Source organism: Agelaius phoeniceus, chromosome 7, assembly GCF_051311805.1.
Source record: "Agelaius phoeniceus isolate bAgePho1 chromosome 7, bAgePho1.hap1, whole genome shotgun sequence".
Taxonomy (NCBI): Eukaryota; Metazoa; Chordata; class Aves; order Passeriformes; family Icteridae; genus Agelaius; species Agelaius phoeniceus.
This window is the reverse complement of record NC_135271.1, coordinates 49,167,998-49,190,380: the sequence shown is the minus strand read 5'-3', so window position 1 is coordinate 49,190,380 and position 22,383 is coordinate 49,167,998. Positions and strand designations below refer to the sequence as shown.

Sequence of the window (22,383 nt, the reverse complement as noted above, 5' to 3'; positions counted from 1 at the left end):
GGGTGGAAGAAACCTCAAAGCCCATCCAGTTCCACCCCTGCCGTGGGCAGGAGCATCTTCCACTATCCCAGGCTGTCTAAGCCCTGTCTAACCCAGCCTTGGACACTTCCAGAGATGAGGCAGCCACAGCAGTGGTAGGCAGGTAGAAAAAACTTGTTGCCCACTCAAAAAGTAACATTAAATACATGTTTATAGTGAACAACTTTAGTTTAATAGATGGATTTTCTCATGAAGGGAAAGATTATCAGGTGATATCTCCTGTCTAACAGGAGAGTGCTTGGCAGCCTGGCAAGAAATGTTCAAAGTTATCAGAGCTGGGACTTGAAATTCAGCCTGGTACAACTTAAATCAGTCAGACTCAGTTCCAACCTTTCATAATCTAAAATTTAATACAAACCAGAGCAAATTCCCCAGTGCAGCACGAATCAGGCACCAGGTCTGGCTGAGCAACCCCAGGCTTGCCCTCTTCCCCCTCCTCCAGCCTTCCTAACTGCAAAGAACCTCTGGTTTTCTGAGCTTTTCCCTGCTAATTGAATCCCATTTACTGCAGGCCTGCCTGCATTTACAATGAGCTGGGGGATCATTTCTGCCCAGACGTGGGGACTCGGCGGAGCTGCAACTCGTAACTCAAACGTGCCCCTTGCTAAGAGGGTTTAGAGCCCTCAGAGGAATAAACCCAGCACTCTGTGACCCTGGAAAGTCACCTCCCTGCAGACACGGAGTGGTGTGGGATCTTTCATCCCCCAGATCCCGAAATCCAGAGCTTTTCCACCCCCCCAGGCATTGTGGGGCAGAGCTGGCTCTGGTTCTGACGTGTTCCTACAGATAAATAGGGATTTTTAAACTCCTTTTCCCCCAGTTTGCCATTAGAGTGATTAATGGAAGGAGAGGAAATATGGATAAATATGGATAAGGAGAGGAAAAATGGATAAGGAGAGGAGAGCAGCATCCTGCAGCCCACCCCTCTGCCTTGGAGATGGATGACGTTGGGAAGAGGAGCCAGCAGGCCACGCTGAAATCCCATCCCAAATCCAGGTTTAATATTTACAGCTGGGACAGTGCACCAGGAGCCTGAATCCCACACAGGGGTTGAATTATTGGGAGCTTTTCCCACTCTCTGCCTTCACCTCCAGCAGCAGCAGCAATTCCATATGGAAGCATCCCAGCACTTGCCCAGCCAGCAAAGCAATTTGCCAGTCAACAGCTGCATTAACCAGGAAATCCTCCCGGGCAGAATTCCTCCCCGAGCCACAGATTCCTTTACGGAGTCCCCCAGCCCTCCAACAACTGGATTTTAATAACTTTAATGACCCCAATCCTGTGAGCTCAAGTTAAAGATTAACTTTGGAGCTTTTATTGGACTTATTTGGGTGCAGGATGGTTTGGAGTTGTTTTTCCTCTCAGAGGTTTGGCCCTGGGCTTGCAGTTGGATGCTCAACTCAATTGCTTCAGTTTAACAATTTTTCCTTCAGTTTTCCAACGGTTCCTAAAGTGCAAAGGGGAAGAAAGAAAAACCTGGGGGGGGGTTTTATGGATATTTAAAATTCATGAGGAGGGAGGTACCCTCTGAAGAGCTCAAGTGTGGCTGTAGGAATGGGACGAATCCATTGGAAAAAATCCAAATTTGGATTTTGGACAAATCCAAATCTCCTTCTGGAATGGTCGCCATCGCCCTGCTCCAATGGAGGTGATGTCTGGGCACCCAGCACTTCCCAAACCTCAGGAGAACTGAGGAGCTGCTGCCAGGAGCCCTCATGCTCGTTAATACCTCCTCATTTGCAAGTCTGGCAGGTGGAGGGATTGGACCTTCAGCACACGGGACATGTGGGAATTTGGACCTGTTGCTGATGGAAGATGCCCAATGCAACGCGATGGGAGACCCAGCCCAGCAGGATGGAAGGCATCCAACCCAACATGGTGGAAGATGCCCAGAGTGATGGAAGATGCCCAATCCAACACAATGGAAGGTGCCCAGCCCAATGCGATGGAAGACACCCAACCCAACGTGATGGAAGACACCCAACCCAACATGGTGGAAGATGCCCAAAGCAATGGAAGATGCCCAACCCAACGTGATGGAAGACACCCAACCCAACATGGTGGAAGATGCCCAAAGCAATGGAAGATGCCCAACCCAACGTGCCGAAAAACCCCCAATCCAACATGATGGAAGACCCAACCCAGCAGGATGGAAGACACCCAACCCAACATAGTGGAAGATGCCCAAAGTGATGGAAAATGTCCAGTACAGCACAATGGAAGGTGCCCAACCCAAAGCAATGGAAGATGCCCAACCCAACATGATGGAAGGCACCCAATCCAACATGGTGAAAGATGCCCAAAGTGATGGAAGACACCAAACCCAACGTGATGGAAGACATACAATGCAATGGAAGATGCCCAACCCAGCATGATGGAAGACACCCAACCCAGCGTGATGGAAGACACCCAACGTAATGGGAGACACCCAATCCAACGTGACAGAAGACACCCAACCCAACATGGAAGACCCACAACCTGATGGAAGACACCCAACCCAAGGTGATGGAAGATGCCCAACCCAGCCACACTGGCACAGCCAGCTCAGCTCCGGGATTTTGACCTGGAGAATTTGGGGGGCACGGCCAATCCCACTAAGCAGGGCAATATGGGCAGAGGGGTTCCCACCACTGCAGCTGCACTCATGCAAGAACCTTGCTGCTTTCAGAAGATCTTTTCCTTTCAAGCCTAGGTCCAGTGCCAGAACCTTCTTTAGCCCTACAATGAGAATTTTAGACTGGTTTGGGTGGAAAGAGACCTTAAATCCATCCCATTCCAGCCCCTCCCAAGGGCAGGGACACCTCCCACTAGACCACGTTGCTCCACACCTGATCTGGAACATTTCCAGGGATAGGGCAACCACAACTTGATCTACCCCACAAATGTTACTATCTCCAGAAGAATTCTGCCACGCACCCATGAGGCATCAAAAACAGGGAAAGCAAAAGCAAGCCTGCAAAATCCATCTTTTCTAATGTGAACATGTTGAGTCACAAGTTAATTAATGAGAAGTTACACGTGAAAACTCCAGAATGAGTCTCCAGCTCTCTGAGTCAGACGCCCACAGGTTGGAGGAGGGAAGGAAGAGGGGGAGAAGGGCTTTGCAAAAGGATGCCCTGAGGAGCAGGACCAGGAATGAGGGGCCATCCACCCGTCACATAATTCCCAAGAAAGAGTTATATAGAGCATGATGAGAGATGTCAGTGCTTAAAAAAAAAAAAAAAAAAAAAATCCCAAAAAGAAATAAAATGCCAGACGTCTACAAGCAGCAATTTGCCAGAAAAAGCAAAACAGCTGAGGAGGAGTAATCCGAGCCACATTATTTTCTCATTTTCTTCATTAATTTTAAATACCAAAACTTACAGCAAGGCAGGCCCTTAAAAAAAAAAAAAAAGAAGAAAAAGTTTAACTCTTTCTTCTCTGTGTGAACAAGCAGCAGTGATTTTTCTAGTGAAGTCTCCCTTAGATCTGAGAGGATGGGAGCAGGGACACAGAGCAGAGCTGGCTGCTCAAGAAGACCATGACAAGGTGCTGAACTTGAAAGTTACACCCAGCTTAGATCCCATCAGGAGCTCCAGCCCAGCTCTGGATGGGGAGATTTGGAAAAAGCCTCAAAATCCTTGGACAGTTCTGCTTTCCCTTCTCAGGGTGACAAGCAGGGCAAGACCAGCTCTCCCTCCTGTCACAGATACCAGGACAGATCATTTTTCTGAGCTCTGACACCACAGAGAGGAATGATCTCCCAAAAAGGGAATTATTCCCAAGCCAACCTGTGAGAAACGCTCCTGTTTGGTTTGAGATTGAACCTGATCACCATCCTCCTTCCCTTTTCACTCTCTCCCCTCTGGATGCAGCCAGAGGTTCAGCCCAGTTTGACCAGTAAAAACCTGAATGATTGGAGTTATTCCTCATTCCTGCCAGGTGCTGGGATAGCTGTGCCTGAAGGATCCACCAAGACAGGTGTGAAACAAAACGTGATCTGTTAGTGGAGACACCTTGGAGTAAAGACAAGGAACACCTGGAGCCCAGTGGAACCTGTGACCCTGCTGTGACACTGAGTGACAGCCACCAGGAGCTTTAGAAATACCTCAAAAGCACCAAACCCTTTGGATGCACCAGGTCCTGCCACCCCCAGAGGTCCAGGTCCCTCTCCAGCCAAGCACTCATCATCCAGACTTCCAAGTTTAGGGAAAACAATTCCTGAAGTTTTTATTGCCAAGAAGCTGCTTTGCTGATGACTTGTAGAGGGATTTCTCTCCCCAGCTTTCAGCCCCAGCTTGCACCTCCTTATCCTGCACTTCTCGTGGTGATGGAGACAAGACCCAAATGCCTCAGACAGCAAAAAAGCTGCTGGTTTTCATCTCCCTGACAAACACAAGCCAGGCCCCAAGCCCTTTTCATCCAAATTCTCTTTCCCAAAAAGAATATTTTATTCTCATAATATCACAGTGCTCAAAGTTTGGGTTTTTATTCCTGAAACCTAAGCTAGAGGTGCTCCAGGTCAGGGGGTTAGGAGAAATCTGGAAAACCCTGAAGCTTCCTTCCCTTCCAGCTGGTGGCAATGCTCTGCCTGAAGTCACACGAGTCACTTTTTGAATATAACTCAGAAATCATCTCCCAGGTAAGAGCTGAACCTTTTGGAGTCCATATTTCCACGTGGTTTGATTTGGGAGTGAAAAGGAACGTGAGCAGCAAGGGCCTGGTCCTGCTCCCACAGCAACACCCACTGACTGCTGCCTGCCCTGGCTTTCCTCCCAAATTTCACTTTTTCCCACTGACAAAGCAAAGGATGAGACAAAGCAGGGAAGCAGGATTCCTGTTGGGGATGTGTTTCCATAGAAACACCAAAATTAGGAGGGAGAGGAGCCTTCCAGCACCCCCCAGTGCTCCCAGGCCCACAGCTCCGGGGCCTGCTCCCACCTCAGCTGCCAAAACACAATTCCATGGGAATTCCACAGAATTCCTGCCACCACCAACCATCCCATACAGAATTCCACTGCTGGGATTTCACCAGGGAGCAAATGCTCCGTGGGAGCAGCTCCCAAGGGCATTCCTTGGCTGTGATGGGCACGAGCCGCCCTCACGCTCCTGCCTGGGAGCTCTCGGATATATTTAACTGACAAGATGCACATAAAACCCAGCAAGGAGAACACAGGAGTTATTTGGACAGGATTCACAGGTTTGCAGTATCCAGATGGAACACACAACTCCTCCAAGAACGTGAATATCATGTATTTTTTCCCTTTTTTTTTCTTTCTTTTTTTTTTCTTTGGAGCCAAATTAACGTGGGCCACCAGCCAGGCTGTGTCAAGAGGAATGTTCACATAAGGGAATCAGTCACAGCACGACCCTTTGTCCCAAAAAAACATCACTGCACTTCCCACTCTGCTGGGTTTAGGACAAAGGAGGTCACCAGGCTCCTACCTGGCATCAAAATCCAGGGAATCTGCTGGTCCTGGTGTCCTCCAGTGCTGGCTGGGAGGGAGGAATTTCATCTTCTCCTTTAGATGCCTGGAAATGAAAACATATGTGCCAAAAAAAAAAACAACCGACAAAAAAACCAAACCCTGAAGCATTAATGAAAACTGGATGCTGCTTCTTGTTACTTTCTAAATTTGAGATATAACAGGAACACCAAAAAATGTGCAAAGGAATGTTCTTCCCCCTCCCCTCAGCGACGACAAGCTTTTCCCTGGTAGTTTGCAGCACCATCCCTGCTCCATAAAAACACAATAAAATCACTGGGAGAAACACCAGAAGAGATTGACAGAGTAAAACAAGAACAAAGTATAAACCCAGAAGCATCAAGAGTAAGCCCTTAAGTCTCTTCTTCCTAATCTTCCCAATGATCTCCTCCACTGCTCTGTTTTATTACCTCTCAGAAGGGTTTTAGCTTTAATATAGATTGGAATTACTGGGGAAAGGAAACATTTTAAACATTTAGGCATCCTAACTCTTTCAAGAGAGGCTTCTTAACCTTTAATCCTCCTTCCTCCACCCGCGGGCCACGCAATATGTGGGGCAAAAGGTCAGGGACGTGGACAAAGGCAATAATCTGAGTCTAACCCACTTTTCTGGGACCCAGGCAATCAGCAGTCAGTGCACAGACACACAGCCAGAGCTTCTGCTGCTGCTCAGGGCTGCTGGACTCAGCTTAAATGCAGGCCAGGGTTTAAATCACTGCACAGGCATGGAGAAAGGCTGGAAGGGCCAGAAGAGGGGCAAGGGCAGCAGAGGGGGCACAAAGCCATCAGATGGTTTGGTTGGGATCCTAAAGTCCGTTTAAGGGCAGGGACACCTTCCACAGGCTGCTCCAGCTTGGCTTTGGACACTTCCAAGGATCCAGGGGCAGCCACAGCTGCTCTGGGCACCCTGTGCCACAGCTGGCACTCTCCTAAGAGTTCAGTGTAGCCATGGAATTTTATGAAAAATCCCTTTTGTTAGGATTTTTTCTCCTGAGAAGGTGAGAGGCCTCAGAGGAAAAGAAAAACCATAATTATCTGCTGCTGTGGAATGCAACAGGTGCATCTTTGATCGGTCCACGTTGGTTGTTTCTAATTAATGGCCAATCACAGTCAGCTGGCTCGGACTCTCTGGTCAGTCACAAGATTTTATTATCATTCCATTCCATTCTTAGCCAGCCTTCTGATGAAATCCTTCCTTCTATTCTTTTAGTATAGTTTTAATATCATATATATCATAAAATAATCAATCAGCCTTCTGAAACATGGAGTCAACATTCTCATCTCTCCCCTCATCCTGGGACCCCTGTGAACACCGTTGCAGTTCAGGCTTGGCCAAGCAGCTCTTTGGATGATTTGAGCTGATTCTTTCCCCCTTTTCCTCGCCCCTGGAGTGTTTTTGGGGTGATCAGTGAGTTCTGATCAGCTCTGCCCTGCTGTCCCCAGCCTTGGAGCTCTTTAGGAGCTACAGCTGTCACAGCCTGGCGAGGGACGTGTGGCCTTGGCTGGCGTGGCTGTCACAGCCCCGTCACTGCTGTGCACCCAGGGGTCTCATCTGGCTTTTAGGATGGTTCCTGGCAGCTTGCAAATCAAACAGCAACAGCAAAATCAGCTCCAGATCCCCCCCAGGCTGAGCAGCTCCACGAAATCCTTCCCCGCCACCATAAATATTCAGGAGGCGCCCCAGGGAGCTGTGCCTTCATTTCCTCTGCCCTGTCGCTGGCAGGGTGACAGCTCTGGAGCCAGGACACTGCCCCAGCATCCTCGGGAAGTCTGGAGGGACAGCAATGCTCACAGCAGGCAGTGATGTGGTACAAAAGAGAAGGCACAGCCCACAGCCACCCTGCCTCAGTGACCTTTCCAAATCCGCTCACTTCAGCAGCTCCACAGAGCCCAGGCTAACGAGAAATGCCAATTTTTCCACAAGTTCATTCACTCCCAAAAGGCTCCCAAGGGAACAGGGAAATGGCTGCAGCCACTGGTGTAGCCTGAGCCCAAACTAACCAGAAATGCCATTTTTTAAGGAACAGGGAATAGCTGCAGCCACTGGTGTAGCCAGAGCCCAAACTAACCAGAAATGCCAATTTTTCCACAAGTTCATTCACTCCCAAAAGGCTCCCAAGGGAACAGGGAAATGGCTGCAGCCGCTGGTGTAGCCTGAGCCCAAACTAACCAGAAATGCCAATTTTTCCACAAGTTCATTCTCTCCCAAAAGGCTCCCAAAGGAACAGGGAAATGGCTGCAGCCACTGGTATTGCCAAACTAACCAGAAATGCCATTTTTTAAGGAACAGGGAAATGGCGGCAGCCACTGGTGTAGCCAGAGCCCAAACTAACCAGAAATGCCAATTTTTCCACAAGTTCATTCTCTCCCAAAAGGCTCCCAAAGGAACAGGGAAATGGCTGCAGCCACTGGTGTAGCCTGAGCCCAAACTAAGGAGAAATGCCATTTTTTAAGGAACAGGGAAATGGCTGCAGCCACTGGTGTAGCCAGAGCCCAAGCTGGGTCCCCTGAAGGCAGCTTCTCCCCGGTGAAAAAAGTGAGCACGACAGAAAAATAAAATTATTAAAAGAGATTCATCCCTTCTGCTGCTTTTCCACACCAAACTGATTCACTCAGCTAAACATTCAGCCCCGAGGCTTTCTTCCCTCAGACTGATTCACTCCAAAAGTTGTTTTATTCAGGGCAGAAAGGACGGGCAAAGCCAGGAGGATCCTTTTTCCTTTCTATTCAGGCTTGGCAGGGGATGCTGAGTTTTGGGGTGATGAAATGATGCTCTCACCATCACCTCGGGGCTGAGAAACCTCTCCTGAGCTCCCAGCTCTTCACCCCCAGAGCTGGGGAGGGGAGACTTTAGGGGGAGATGAATAAAGATGTGGATTTGAATATTCAAGTACACAGAGATGTGTTGATGCTGCCTTTTGTTAGACACAGCAGACACTGATTTGTACCTTCTGTCAAAGCTAAAGATTTGGGAGACAGCACAAAATGTTGGGTCTGCTGCGTGGAGTTGAAAAAAAAAAACACGTAAAAATTCAAGAAAATTGTGTGCACATTGCTGCATGTCTGGGTTTTTGTGGTTCATCTACAAGTTGGAAGGAAATATTAATTCAAGTCCAGCTAAATGATCCTGGGGCTGTCAAAGTTGTGCATCAGTCTGGGAGGTAAGTGACATTTAAAATTCAAAAAAAAATTCAGCAGGGAATCAGCAAAATGGACCAGGAATGATCCCATTTGTCCTGATCAGTATTTATTTATCCCAGAGGAAAATACTGATTTATGCCACAGATTAAACCCTTTGATTTAGTCGTTTGGAAGGCCCCTGACAACTAAAAATGCAAACAAGGTGCACTAAACAAGCTTTTGGCAGCTCTTTGCAGGCTGAAATCTGACGTGCAGGATGGGAACCCAGAGCATTTCATGGCTCCATCACACAGACAGGGAACCTCAGCAAACTTCCCTCTGCCTTTGATCATCTCACAGGTCTCATCTGTTCCTATCAGAACTTTTCAAGAGGAATGTCTGATGTTTCCTTCTGAAGTCGATGTGAGAAAGTGAAGAGCCTTTATTTTAAGGTACCTTTAGAGAGGAGGAGGTTGACACATGCAAAATGGAGTTTTCACTCCCTTTGTTTGAGTCATTCCAGCACAAAAAATAATAATTAAAAAAAAAAAGAATCTGTCAGTGACAAGTCAGGAGGTTGTTTGTTATTCTTGAACTGGTAAAAAAAGAGATTATTAAACCCACCAGGAACGTGTTCTGGAAATTCCACTGTTCCTTATTCTTCCTGAAGGATAAAGAAGTGTGGTGCCATAGAATGGGGTAAATCAGCAAAAAAAGCAGATTAGGAACAAGAGTTTGGGGACAGAATTAACAAATGCTGTTAGGTGACAGAATTAGGTAACAGCACCTAACCGTGTTTGTCAGCAGAAGGGGTTTGTTCTCCACAGTGAAAATGCTCTCCAGTTAAGAGGTTTAATTTTAAGTATCTGGCAGAGCAAAATGAAGCCATTGGAATAATTATTTACCTCCTGACTCCACCCAAGGCCTCTCTACAGCAATAATTTTACCCCCAGGTACCAAATCAATGGTGGAAAGCCCAGACAGGGAGTTCACACCTGGATTTTGCCTCCCTCGGTGGCTCAGAGGGGGAAATATCTGGGGATTCCTAATACAGAACGACTCCCAGTGGGAATTTTTATCCCAGTTTTCACTAAAGTCATGGGAAAGTGTTCCATAAACTTCACTGAGCTCTGGATGTGGGTAAGGAGAATCCTGAAGAGGCTTTGCAAGAAGATTTTCTGAACCGTGTCCTGAAATTCTGGGGCTTCTGACCTCCTTTTTCACAGAGCTGAGTTAAGATTTGCTCCTTAAACATGGGGCAAAAGAGGAATATTGAGGGATTTTCAGCATCCATGGCATGGCAGCATGCTGTACAACTTGGATCCAAATCTGGGAATTGATGGAATTTAGGTGTCAATAGTTTAATGCTGAGGCTGTCACCAAAGATGGAGGCCAGAAATGGTCTGGATTAAGTTTCATGGGACCTGAATTTGGGGTCAAATCTGGGAATTGATGGAATTTAGGTGTCAATAATTTAATGCTGAGGCTGCCACCAAAGCTGGAGGCCAGAAATGGTCTGGATTGAGTTTCATGGGACCTGAATTTGGTGTCAAATCTGGGAGTTTGTGGAATTTAGGTGTCAATAATTTAATGCTGAGGCTGCCACCAAAGATGGAGGCCAGAAATAATCTGGATTAAGTTTCATGGGACCTGAATTTGGGGTCAGATCTGGGAATTGATGGAATGTAGGTGTCAATAATTTTGTGCTGAGGCTGCCACCAAAGCTGGAGGCCAGAAATGGTCTGGATTGAGTTTAATTGGCCTGAATTTCTTGTCAAATCTGGGAATTGATGGAATTTAGGTGTCAATAATTTAATGCTGAGGCTGTCACCAAAGCTGGAGGCCAGGAATAGTCTGGGTTAAGTTTAATGTGGGCCTGAATTTGGTGTCAAATCTGGGAATGGATGGAATTTAGGTGTCAATAATTTAATGCTGAGGCTGCCACCAAAGCTGGAGGCCAGAAATGGTCTGGATTGAGTTTCATTGGCCTGAATTTGGTGTCAAATCTGGGAATTGATGGAATTGAGGTGTCAATAATTTAATGTTGAGGCTGCCACCAAAGATGGAGGCCAGAAATAATCTGGATTAAGTTTAATGTGGGCCTGAATTTGGGGTCAGATCTGGGAATTGATGGAATTTAGGTGTCAATAATTTAATGCCAAGGCTGCCACCAAAGCTGGAGGCCAGAAATAATCTGGATTAAGTTTCATGGGACCTGAATTTGGGGTCAAATCTGGGAATTGATGGAATGTAGGTGTCAATAATTTAATGCTGAGGCTGCCACCAAAGCTGGAGGCCATCTTAGTCTGGATTAAGTTTCATGGGACCTGAATTTGGTGTCAAATCTGGGAATGGATGGAATTTAGGTGTCATAATTTAGTGCTGTCAGCAAAGGTGAAAAAAGGAAAATCAGAGGGGTTAATCTGTGAGATAAATTCCCTGAAATTTCCAGCCAGGAGGTTTGGTTAAGCCCCATAAATTTGGCCAGAAAGGGCCTCCAACTGTCCTGCCTCACGTGTCAGGAGAGCCATTTTATCACAACATCCATCAGGCAGCCCAGCTCCTCCGAGTGGGAAGCTCTGTGATTTCTGCTTTCACATTCTGCCAGATGCTGGGCTCTTTCATTCCCTGCCAGACAGGAACAGCCTCATCACTCACAGGCAGCCCACCATGCCATAAACCTCTCTGTGAGACACGCTTCCCATCTGGGAGTGTTACAAAATACAAAATACAACCCCATCTATTTAAAACAAAAAAAAACAAAACAAAACACCAATAAATGAGGAATCTGGTGGAATAAGTAGCCCATTAGGCATGGCACTGGGTTGAAGCTGGAATTCTGCTTCCTCAGATTTTCTAACACTTCCCAGATGGATCAAATTGACCAAAAATAGAAGCAGCCTATAAAAAGCTGATTTTGAGGGGAACCTTTCTCCTCACCTGGCACCCAGCACATCTGGCACCCAGAGCCTGGAGTGGCACATTCCAGAGCAGATTCCAGAGGGCTCAGGACCACCAGCACCTGGAGCACTCCAGGCTGCCAAGCCTGGTGTCTGTGCCACCAGCAGGTCCCAAGAGAGAGCCCCGCGTCCTCCTGCTCCTCCTGGAGATCTGAGCCCAAGAGTTGGGACCTCAGGAAAATGCAAACGGATACAAACCAGTCCTTTCCCCAGATCAGCTTCAGTGTGGACCAAATTCAGGCCCACATTAAACTCAATCCAGACTATTTCTGGCCTCCAGCTTTGGTGGCAGCCTCAGCATTAAATTATTGACACCTCAATTCCACAAACTCCCAGATTTGACACCACATTAAACTTAACCCAGACCATTTCTGGCCTCCAGCTTTGGTGGCAGCCTCAGCATTAAATTATTGACACCTAAATTCCATCAATTCCCAGATTTGACCCCAAATTCAGGCCAATTAAACTTAATCCAGACTATTTCGGGCCTCCAGCTTTGGTGGCAGCCTCAGCATTAAATTATTGACACCTAAATTCCACAAACTCCCAGATTTGACACCACATTAAACTTAATCCAGACCATTTCTGGCCTCCAGCTTTGGTGGCAGCCTCAGCATTAAATTATTGACACCTCAATTCCATCAATTCCCAGATTTGACACCAAATTCAGGCCCACATTAAACTTAATCCAGACCATTTCGGGCCTCCAGCTTTGGTGGCAGCCTCAGCATTAAATTATTGACACCTAAATTCCATAAATTTGGAGTGGGACCAGTGGTAAATAGAAATATCTCCCAAAACACCCAACCTGCAGTCATTCCCTGTTGGATGTGGCTGTGTTGGATGTGGCAGCATCCCTGAGGTGCTGCTGGAAGGGACCTGGGGAAAAAGGAGTTGGGAATCTCCTCACTCACCCCATGTGAGCAACAAGGACCAGCTCATGCTTCCCAGGAAAAATATTCCTGTTTAATCAAGTTATATTTAAAATATTAAATTATATTCAAATATAGTCAATTATTATGTTACTATATAATATAATGATATATTATATTATATATTATTGTATTAAATTATATTAAAAATATTCCTGTTTAATCAAATTATATTTAAAAATATTAAATTATATTAAAATATATTAACATTATTATATTATTATATAATACAATTATATATATTATATATTATATTATATTATATTATATTATATTATATTATATTATGTTATGTTATGTTATGTTATGTTGTTATATTATATATTAAATTATTATATTAAATTATATTAAAAATATTCCTGTTTAATCAAATTATATTTAAAAATATTAATTATATTAAAATATATTAACATTATTTATATTATTATATAATACAATTATATATTATATTATATTATATCATATTGTATTATATTATATTATATTATATTATATTATATTATATTATATTATATTATATTATATATTATTAATTATATTATATTATATTATGTTATATTTTTATATTATGTTATGTTATGTTATGTTATGTTATATTATATATTAAATTATTATATTAAATTATATTAAAAATCTTCCTGTTTAAGCAAATTATAAAGCTTTTAAAACCTGATTTCTCTGTTTTAAGCCTAAGTGAGGTGAATTAGTGTCTGCCTCATCCTCAGATCCATCTGGATAATCCTGCATCAGGGCTCCTGTTGGAAGGATGTCCCTGGAAATGGCACATCCCAGCTTAGGAAGGTTGGTAAAATTCTCTCTTTGGTGAAAACCTGGGAGATTGCAGATCCAGGGGAGGCTGTGCTGGTGAAGGATTCCCAGTAAAGCCCCAGTAAAGCAGAGCCCAAGCCAAGCAGTTTTGTGGGAAATGGCCTTTTCCTCCCCTGCCCTTTGGGTGGACATTCCAAAGGGCAGGGACACGAAGGAGATAAAGGAGGAAATCCCTTTCAGGTCCACAGCAATCCATCCAAGGGGGGGAATGTCTTGCCAAAAAGAAAACAAATCATGCAGAGACTTATCTGGTGTGATTGCACCGCTCCCCTAAAAGCCTCTTTTCCCAGTGGTGGCCAGCAAATCTCTGGAAATGCCAGAAGAAAGGGATTGTTCATATAAACACATCCATTTCCAGGGGAAGTTTACTCTTCCTATAGCCAGAGGATGTTTATTTTGTGGAAAAGAGCACGTTAAAACCTTTCCTCCCTTCTCCTCCACCCCCTGGCACTCGGGGATTCCTCATTCCTCATTCCCCAGGTTTAGCAGGTCAAGGGAAGGGGGAGCCCCAGTGGAAAACGTGAGGAAAAATAAATACAGGGAAAGAAATGGATAAACAAAATAGCTGAGCTGGAGTGTGGAGGCTAAAAATTCCCTGGCTGGGGCAGTGACAGAGCGTGGCTGAGAGCTGCCAGCTCTGTGGGGTGATCCCAAATATCCCCTGGACCACAGGCTGGGATCCATCCCTCTGCTGCCCTTTGGAATGTGGCTGGAATGGTGGCTGAGAGCTGCCAGCTCTGTGGGGTGATCCCGAATATCCCCTGGACCACAGGCTGGGATCCATCCCTCTGCTGCCCTTTGGAATGTGGCTGGAATGGTGGTTGAGAGCTGCCAGCTCTGTGGGGTGATCCCAAATATCCCCTGGACCACAGGCTGGGATCCATCCCTCTGCTGCCCTTTGGAATGTGGCTGGAATGGTGGTTGAGAGCTGCCAGCTCTGTGGGGTGATCCCAAATATCCCCTGGACCACAGGCTGGGATCCATCCCTCTGCTGCCCTTTGGAATGTGGCTGGAATGGTGGTTGAGAGCTGCCAGCTCTGTGGGGTGATCCCAAATATCCCCTGGACCACAGGCTGGGATCCCACCCCTCTGCTGCCCTTTGGAATGTGGCTGGAATGGTGGTTGAGAGCTGCCAGCTCTGTGGGGTGATCCCAAATATCCCCTGGACCACAGGCTGGGATCCCACCCCTCTGCTGCCCTTTGGAATGTGGCTGGAATGCCGGGGAATGCTCCGTGCCCCATGTGCTTCCCGCAGCTTTTAGAGATGCAAAATCAATGGCAACGATTTGAACTCGGGTTTAACGCAGTCCTAATGAAGTTTAATGGGTGCCGTTAGGAAAATTGGGAGCACCAGCACAATTCATCATTGCACAGATAAATGGAAAAACGGGAATAAAGAATATCTGGGGGGTTTTTTAGCACTATTTCACCAGCATCTTCTGTATCCAAAGGGAAAACCACTAGGGAAAATTCCTGAAATTTAGGCTATTGTTGCATGTCCCTGCTTGCTGTACTATTGTAACTTTTTCTGCTTTCAGACTTGGCAGCTGCAGCCAGCTCTGAGTTTTCTGCTCTTTCTGTTTCTGCTTTCCCAGCTTTCTGAAAATCTTCTTATCTTTACTATTTCCCACAGTTCCCAGGGTGGAAATGGGAATAAAACCAGCAAGTACCCACAACTAAGGATGAAACCCTGGTTTGGGGTTTCCAGTCCAGTTCCAGGACCTCATCCCAGCCTTTTGAAGACTCCAGGGATGGAGTTTGCACAGCTTCTCTGGGCTCCTGGAAGAGCTGAGAGGAAACAGCTGAAAATTCACTTTTTGCTTGTCTTGGGCACCAAAGCAGCTTCTCAGGGGCACCTCTGGCTCCTCTGCTTCCAGAGCAGGGAATCCAGCAGGGAAGCTGGGCATGGAAGGAGAGAGAATCCCACATGAGGTCTGGAGTTCACTTTTCAGGCAGGGTGTGCTGAAAAGTGAACTCCAGACCTCATCTGGGATTCTCCAGATGAATGGGAAAGGTCCAAAATTCCTGTTCCAAAGAGAGAGAGAAGAATTCTGGAATCATGGAATGGCTTGGGTTGGAAAGGAGCTTAAAGCTCATCCCATCCCATCCCCTACCATGGGCAGGGCCACCTCCCACTGTCCCAGGCTGCTCCAGCCTGGCCTTGGGCACTGCCAGGGATCCAGGGCAGCCCCAGCTGCTCTGGCAATCCCAGCCCAGCCAGGAATTCCCAATTCCCAATGTCCCATCCATCCCTGCCCTCTGGCACTGGGAGCCATTCCCTGGCTCCTGTCCCTCCATCCCTTGTCCCCAGTCCCTCTCCAGCTCTCCTGGAGCCCCTTCAGGCCCTGCCAGGGGCTCTGAGGTTTTTCCAGAGCCTTCTCCTCTCCAGGGGAACATTCCCAGCTCTCCCAGCCTTTCCCTCTGATCATCCCCATGGTCTCCTCTGGACTCTCCAGCAGCTCCACGTCCCTTCCATGCTGGAGATCCCTGAGAAAAAAGGGGATCCCCGAGGATAAAAAAATCATCTCAACAGGAAAAAACAGCAAGACCTGGGCATGAACTTCAGCTTTCAGCTCCAGGTTTTGGACACTGAGGAGTTTCCCTGAACTGAAGGCACGAGGACTTTTCCAAAAGGGCTTTCCAAGGAGGAATTAGGAAATCCTGTCATGTGCATTTCTTCCTCTCCCTCAAACTGAGAGCAGCAATCTCTGAGGGAAGAATTTAATCAAAGCCAGCTGCTAATTACTTTCCTGACACCAGGGGAGAAGGATGTTGGCATCCAAAAGATCTGGAAGATTTTTTCCTTATTAATATTTGATAAATCTGTAATTGGATCGTTTGATTCCGCAGTCTCCTTTGAATAGGAACTTTATTGAAATGAATCTTTATTAATTCAAGCCACAAACTTGAGGGGCTGATAACTCAGGGATTGATTGGAGTATCTGGAAGTGGCAGCTCTGGAGAGGAGATAAATTGGGATTGCTTAAGGACAAGTCAATACAGGCTGGATTTAATCCACAGTGCTTCCTATTAGAGGACAGAAATTACATTCTGTAAAGAGTTAAAGTTAAATTTCTCTGATTTCTCATTTCTCTCTTTTTTTTTTTTTTTGCTGAAGTTCAGAGATTCCACATGAATATTTAATTCAAAAGCAAATGAGAATTAAGTGTGCTAACATTGAATTAATAAAAGAGTTGAGTGGCATCCAATAGTGAGCAAATGTGCTCATGAAAAAGTCCAAAAATCAAAATTGCAACATTAAAGCTACTTAATACATCACATTGTTTAGGAACGGATATCACAATTTCCTCCTGATCCCGATAAAATAAAGCCAAGACTTTATTAAATGCAGTAAGAACATTGTAAGGCTGAGTGTTATTACCCTGGCCACAAACCCAATGTCCTGCTCTGATTTTGAACTATGGAAACCTCTGGCACTGGTTTATGTTAATAAATTTCTGCTAATAAACCAGTGACAAAGCAAAATAAATGTCCAGAAACCTCTGGTTTCGAAGGAAAATAAATTCAAGGCTTTGTGCAAAGTCATGAGGGATGGGAACGCCCAAACTTTTATCTGGGAGAGATTAAAATTCCTTTTTCTTCACCAGTAACGCTGCTTGGAACAGACAGTGAAGAAATGGCAAAAAATGAGAAAGAAAACTTTAATCCTTGGGGTTGTGACCATTCCCTGGGGAGGCTGTCCAGAGCCCTACCATAAAAAAAAAAAAAAAAAAAAACAACAAAATCAACAGGGAGGGAAGCCATTGAAGCAGGTTTTAAATATTTTTATTATTATTTTGTAAAGTTATTTGAGGTATTGCCCTTAAAGTCACAGTTCTGTGGCAGAAGCGCCACGGATGCTCCCCATTCCCAGCGAACCTGGCTTTGCGCTTTTCCTTGGCGGAAACACCCTCTCTTCCTTCCAATTCCCTTCAACAAAACCCTTTTCCCCTTTTTCTCCCCATTTCCCCTTTTTTTCCTCATTTTACCCTTTTTTCCCTCATTTTACCCTTTTTTTCCTCATTTTCCCCTTTTTGGATCCCCGGCGACGAGGGCGATGAGGGCGGCTGACGCTCCGTGACTGCCCCCTGGTGCCCCGCACGGGAACAGCACCCACGGCCGCTCTTCTGCGCCCCTCACACGGGGCAACACCGCCTTGGGAGCACCGAGGGGACACCCCAGCCCCGTCACCACCGATCCCGGCGCCGCCACCACCGATCCCGGCCCCGTCGCTCCCACGGGAGCTTCCCCGGCCCCGCCAGCCCCGCCGCCATCGCCGCCTCCCTCTCACGGCCTCTACCGCCCCTCCCGCAGCCCTGAGCAACCGAACGCCGAGCGGCGGATTCCGCGCGGTGCCGCGCCGCGCCCATCGAGGTGTCGGCGCATCGGCTGGCTCGGCCTGGGGGCACGCGGCGAGGGCGCGGCGGGGGCGGGTGGGCGCCGCCATTTTGCAGGAAGAGGTGAGGGGGGCCGGGGGCTCCTTTTCTTTTCCTCTTTTCCCGCTTCCTTCTCCCTTTTCCCGTTTCCTTCTCCCATTTTCTCGTTTCCTGCTTCCTTCCCGTCAGCTGTTGCTGCCTTTCCGCGGCAGTGCCGCTCCTGGAACGCTGGGAGGTCGTGCGGGGTGTGAGGGGGCTCCGGGGCTGAGGAGTTCAGCGCTTTCTTTTCCCTTTCCTTTTTCTCTTTCCTCTTCCCTTCCTTTTCCTCGTTCCCTTTCTGTTCTCTTCCCTCTTCCCTTCTCTTTTGCAGGGGTGTCCGGGCCTGTCAGCGCGGGGAGAGCAGCGTCTGCCATGGCCAATGTGAGTGAGTGACGCCAGGCCTTGCGGATATCCCGGGAACGGCGGAATTGAGGATTAAATGGAGTTACAAACAGGTTTGGGTGGGAAAAAAAAACTTCAAAATCCTTTAATTCCGACTCCGTGCTGTGGGCAGGGACAACTTGCAGCGTGCTCCAAGGCTTGGACACTTGTTCAGAGGCAGCTGCAGAACCTCAGCACCCTCCGATGGAAGAATTTCTCCCTGAAATCCCAATCCAGCCCTCCTCCAGTTTGAAAATCCCAGGAATAGTAACTTAATTAAGGATTAAATCCTTTTTTTTTGGCTTTTTCTGTCATCCTGGGCTCAGGCACGGAGGAGTTCCGTGTTTTGGAGCACTCAAAAGGCTGGAGCATAAAACACCTTTTATTGATTGTTTTTATTGCTCCCGCCGTGGGGACATGAATAATTCATTCCCTCCCTGGCTGCTGCTTCTTGGCTAATGCCAGGTGTGTAAATATTTGCATGAGCCAGCTGTAATTAGTGACATCTCCGTGTTAAGTGAGGCTGATAATAAGGAGAAATTCTCTTTTCTGCTAATTACACGTTGGCTGTAATTGTTTACATCTGTTTACAGCATCATCATCATGCAGAAATTGATTTTAAGAGCGATTTGCCATGATAAAGAAAAAAGATTTGAGTGGAATCCAATTTTTGTTGTGCTACAGGAACCTTTTAAAGCTCTTTTAGAAGGAGACTGCTCCAGGCTTGAACTGTAAATAATTGATTTAAGTCATAAATTAAATGTGTCTTGAAGCATTTGAGTTGTTATAATTTGGTAGAAATTATTTTATATTTACACAGAAGTGCTGGATGAAAAACCTTCTACTACCTTAGGTCCTAATGCTTTAAATACAATTTTTATATTAAACATCCAAATAGCACCACTTATTCTCTTCTTTTCAAAGGAAATGGCTGCTGAAAGTGCCTCTTTTGATATAAAATTGCATAAATTTTTATACAATCAAAGCTGCAGCACTTGAGGAACATCCTTTTATGTTATTTTCTCAAAAGAATTGTGATTTTTTATCTGAAAAGTTGAATTTTCCAACAAACACCCACCCTGTGGCAGGTGGGATTTGTGTTTTCCAGGAGAGATAATCACAGAGACAATCCCTAGCCATAATTTAATTTAAATGTTCAATTTTTAGGGCTTTTTCTGCATGAGAGGCCTTTAATTAACACTCAACCAACAAAATGTAAAAATACCAATAAAATATTTCTACAGTTTGATGTCACAGCTGGCCATAATTCAAATTTCAAGATCATTACTGAGGATTTTTCTTGCGACTCGCGGAGCTGCGTTTAAACAATTCTTTGGATTTTTATTATGAAATAATTTTTATTTTAATATGAAATTATTATTTTTTTTGTTTTTTCTCTCCTCAGGTGCTCTGTACCAGAGCAAGGTTGGTCACCTACCTGCCAGGCTTTTATTCCTTGCTCAGGAGAGTGGGGAATGCCAAAGCTTTTTCCACTGCAGGATCCTCGGGCTCAGATGAGCCTCACGTGGCTGCTGCACCTCCTGATTTATGTAAGGAAAACCCTGGAAATCCCCATTTGCACCTGGGATTTTCACTTGGGAGAAGGAAAAAAAATCCAATTTCTGAAGAAAAAGGAAATTGAAGGAAAAAAAGCATATTTAGGAAAAAAAGCAAATTTATTGCCTTGAAATGTGAATTTGGTTTGAGAGAATAAAAAAGCAAATTGAAGAAGGAAAAGAAAATTTGCTCCCTTAAAAGGCAAATTTATTTCCTTGAAATCAGAATTTGATTTGATAGAATAGAAAACCAAATTGAAGAAGGAAAAGAAATTTTGCTCCCTTAAAATCCAGATTTGGAGGTGGGATTTTTGACTTGGTAGAAGAAAAAAAAATGCAATTTCTGAAGAAAAAGCAAATTGAAGGAAAAAAAGCAGATTTAGGAAAAAAAAGCAGATTTATTCCTTTGAAATCAGAATTTGATTTGGTAGAAAAGAAAAGCAAATTGAAGAAGAAAAAGAAAATTTGCTCCCTTAAAAGGCAAATTTATTCCCTTGAAATGTGAATTTGATTCGATAGAAAAGCAAATTGAAGAAGAAAAAGAAAATTAGAAAAAAGAAAAAGCAAATTTATTCCCTTGAAATCAGAATTTGGTTTGAGAGAAAAGAAAAGCAAATTGAAGACGAAAAAGAAAATTTGCTCCCTTAAAATCCAGATTTGGAGGTGGGATTTTTGACTGTGTAGAAGAAAAAAAAATCCAATTCCTGAAGAAAAAGCAAATTTAAGAAAAAAAAGCAGATTTAGAAAGAAAAAGCAAATTTATTCCCTTGAAATCAGAATTTGGTTTGATAGAAAAGAAAAGCAAATTGAAGAAGAAAAAGAAAATTTGCTCCCTTAAAATCTAAATTTGGAGGTGGGATTTTGACTGTGTAGAAGAAAAAAAATGTAATTTCTGAAGAAAAAGCAAATTTAAGAAAAAAAAGCACATTTAGGAAAAAAAAGCAGATTTATTCCCTTGAAATCAGAATTTGATTTGGTAGAAAAGAAAAGCAAATTGAAGAAGAAAAAGAAAATTAGAAAAAAGAAAAAGCAAATTTATTCCCTTGAAATGTGAATTTGATTTGATAGAAAGAAAAGCAAATTGAAGAAGAAAAAGCAAATTTGCTCCCTTAAAAGGCAAATTTGGAGGTGGGGTTTTTGACTGTGTAGAGGAAAAAAGGGAAATTTAAGAAGAAAAAGCACATTTAGAAAAAAGAAAAAAAGCAAATTTATTCCCTTGAAATATGAATTTGATTTGATAGAAAAGCAAATTGAAGAAGGAAAAGAAAATTAGAAAAAAGAAAAAAGCAAATTTATTGCCTTGAAATCAGAATTTGATTTGATAGAAGAGCAAAGCAAATTGAAGGAGAAAAAGCAAATTTGTTCCCTTAAAAGGCAAATTTGGAGGTGGGAATTTTGACTTGGTAGAAGAAAAAAAAAATCCAATTTCTGAAGAAAAAGCAAATTTAAGGAAAAAAAGCAGATTTAGGAAAAAAAAGCAAATTTATTGCCTTGAAATCAGAATTTGATTTGATAGAAAAGCAAATTGAAGAAGAAAAAGCAAATTTGCTCCCTCAAAAGGCAGATTTGGAGGTGGGGTTTCTGACTGTGTAGAAGAAAAAAAAAATGCAATTTCTGAAGAAAAAGCAACTTTAAGAAAATAAAACAGCATATTTAGAAAGAAAAGCAAATTTATTCCCTTGAAATGTGAATTTGGTTTGAGAGAAAAGAAAAGCAAATTGAAGAAGGAAAAGCAAATTAGAAAAAAGAAAAAGCAAATTTATTGCCTTGAAATGTGAATTTGATTTGATAGAAAAGAAAAGCAAATTGAAGACGAAAAAGGAAATTTATTCCCTTAAAAGGCAAATTTGGAGGTGGGGTTTTTGACTGTGTAGAGGAAAAAAGGCAAACATAAGAAGAAAAAGCAAATTAGATAAAAGAAATAGCAGATTTATTCCATTGAAATATGAATTTGATTTGATAGAAAAGCGAATTGAAGAAGAAAAAGAAATTTTGCTCCCTTAAAAGGCAAATTTGGAGGTGGGATTTTTGACTGTGTAGAAGAAAAAATCAAATTTATGAAGTAAAAGCAAATTTAAGAAAAAAAGCAGATTTAGAAAGAAAAAGCAAATTTATTCCCTTGAAATGTGAATTTGGTTTGAGAGAAAAGTAAATTGAAGGAGAAAAAGAAAATTTGCTCCCTTAAAAGGCAAATTTGGAGGTGGGATTTTTGACTGTGTAGAAGAAAAAAAAATCCAATTTCTGAAGAAAAAGCAAATTTAAGAAAAAAAGCACATTTAGGAAAAAAAAGCAAATTTATTCCATTGAAATCAGAATTTGATTTGGTAGAAAAGAAAAGCAAATTGAAGAAGGAAAAGCAAATTAGAAAAAAGAAAAAAGCAGATTTATTCCCTTGAAATCAGAATTTGAATTGATAGAAAAGAAAAGCAAATTGAAGAAGAAAAAGGAAATTTGCTCCCTTAAAATCCAAATTTGGAGGTGGAATTTTTGACTGTGTAGGGAAAAAAGGGAAATAGAGGAAAAGCACATTTAGAAAAAAGAAAAAAAGCAAATTTAAGCAGAAAAATCCAATTTATTCCCTTGAAATCCCAGTTTGGAATTGGGATTTTTGTCTGGTGCATTGCTGATGTTTGTCATCAAATCCTCCTTTTTCCCTTGGGTTTCCCTGCTGGTTTTGGGGTTTCCTG

General features: G+C 44.1%; 2 protein-coding genes across 9 annotated transcripts in view; one reads left to right on the top strand and one right to left on the bottom strand.

Annotated features, from left to right (window-relative positions):
• Window positions 1–15,327: 15,327 nt before the first annotated feature.
• Window positions 15,328–17,811, bottom strand: LOC143694552 (uncharacterized). Its single transcript, XM_077181865.1, has 2 exons — window positions 17,354–17,811; window positions 15,328–15,369 (listed from the first exon to the last, which is right to left on the bottom strand). The coding sequence occupies exons 1-2, from the start codon at window positions 17,789–17,791 to the stop codon at window positions 15,328–15,330; spliced, it is 480 nt and encodes a 159-aa protein (XP_077037980.1). The 5' UTR covers window positions 17,792–17,811.
• Window positions 17,728–22,383, top strand: part of MMADHC (metabolism of cobalamin associated D) — a 25,844-nt gene continuing 21,188 nt past the window's right edge. For 6 of the 8 annotated variants that reach the window (XM_077181781.1, XM_077181779.1, XM_077181778.1 and 3 more), the window contains exons 1-2: window positions 18,022–18,140; window positions 19,546–19,690. In XM_077181781.1, coding sequence (XP_077037896.1) covers window positions 18,132–18,140; window positions 19,546–19,690 — 154 coding nt within the window. In that variant the 5' untranslated portion in view covers window positions 18,022–18,131. Of the gene's footprint in view, window positions 17,805–18,021; window positions 18,141–19,545; window positions 19,691–22,383 lie in introns of those variants that run through there. The other 2 variants (XM_077181780.1, XM_077181784.1) reach the window with 2 other exon arrangements.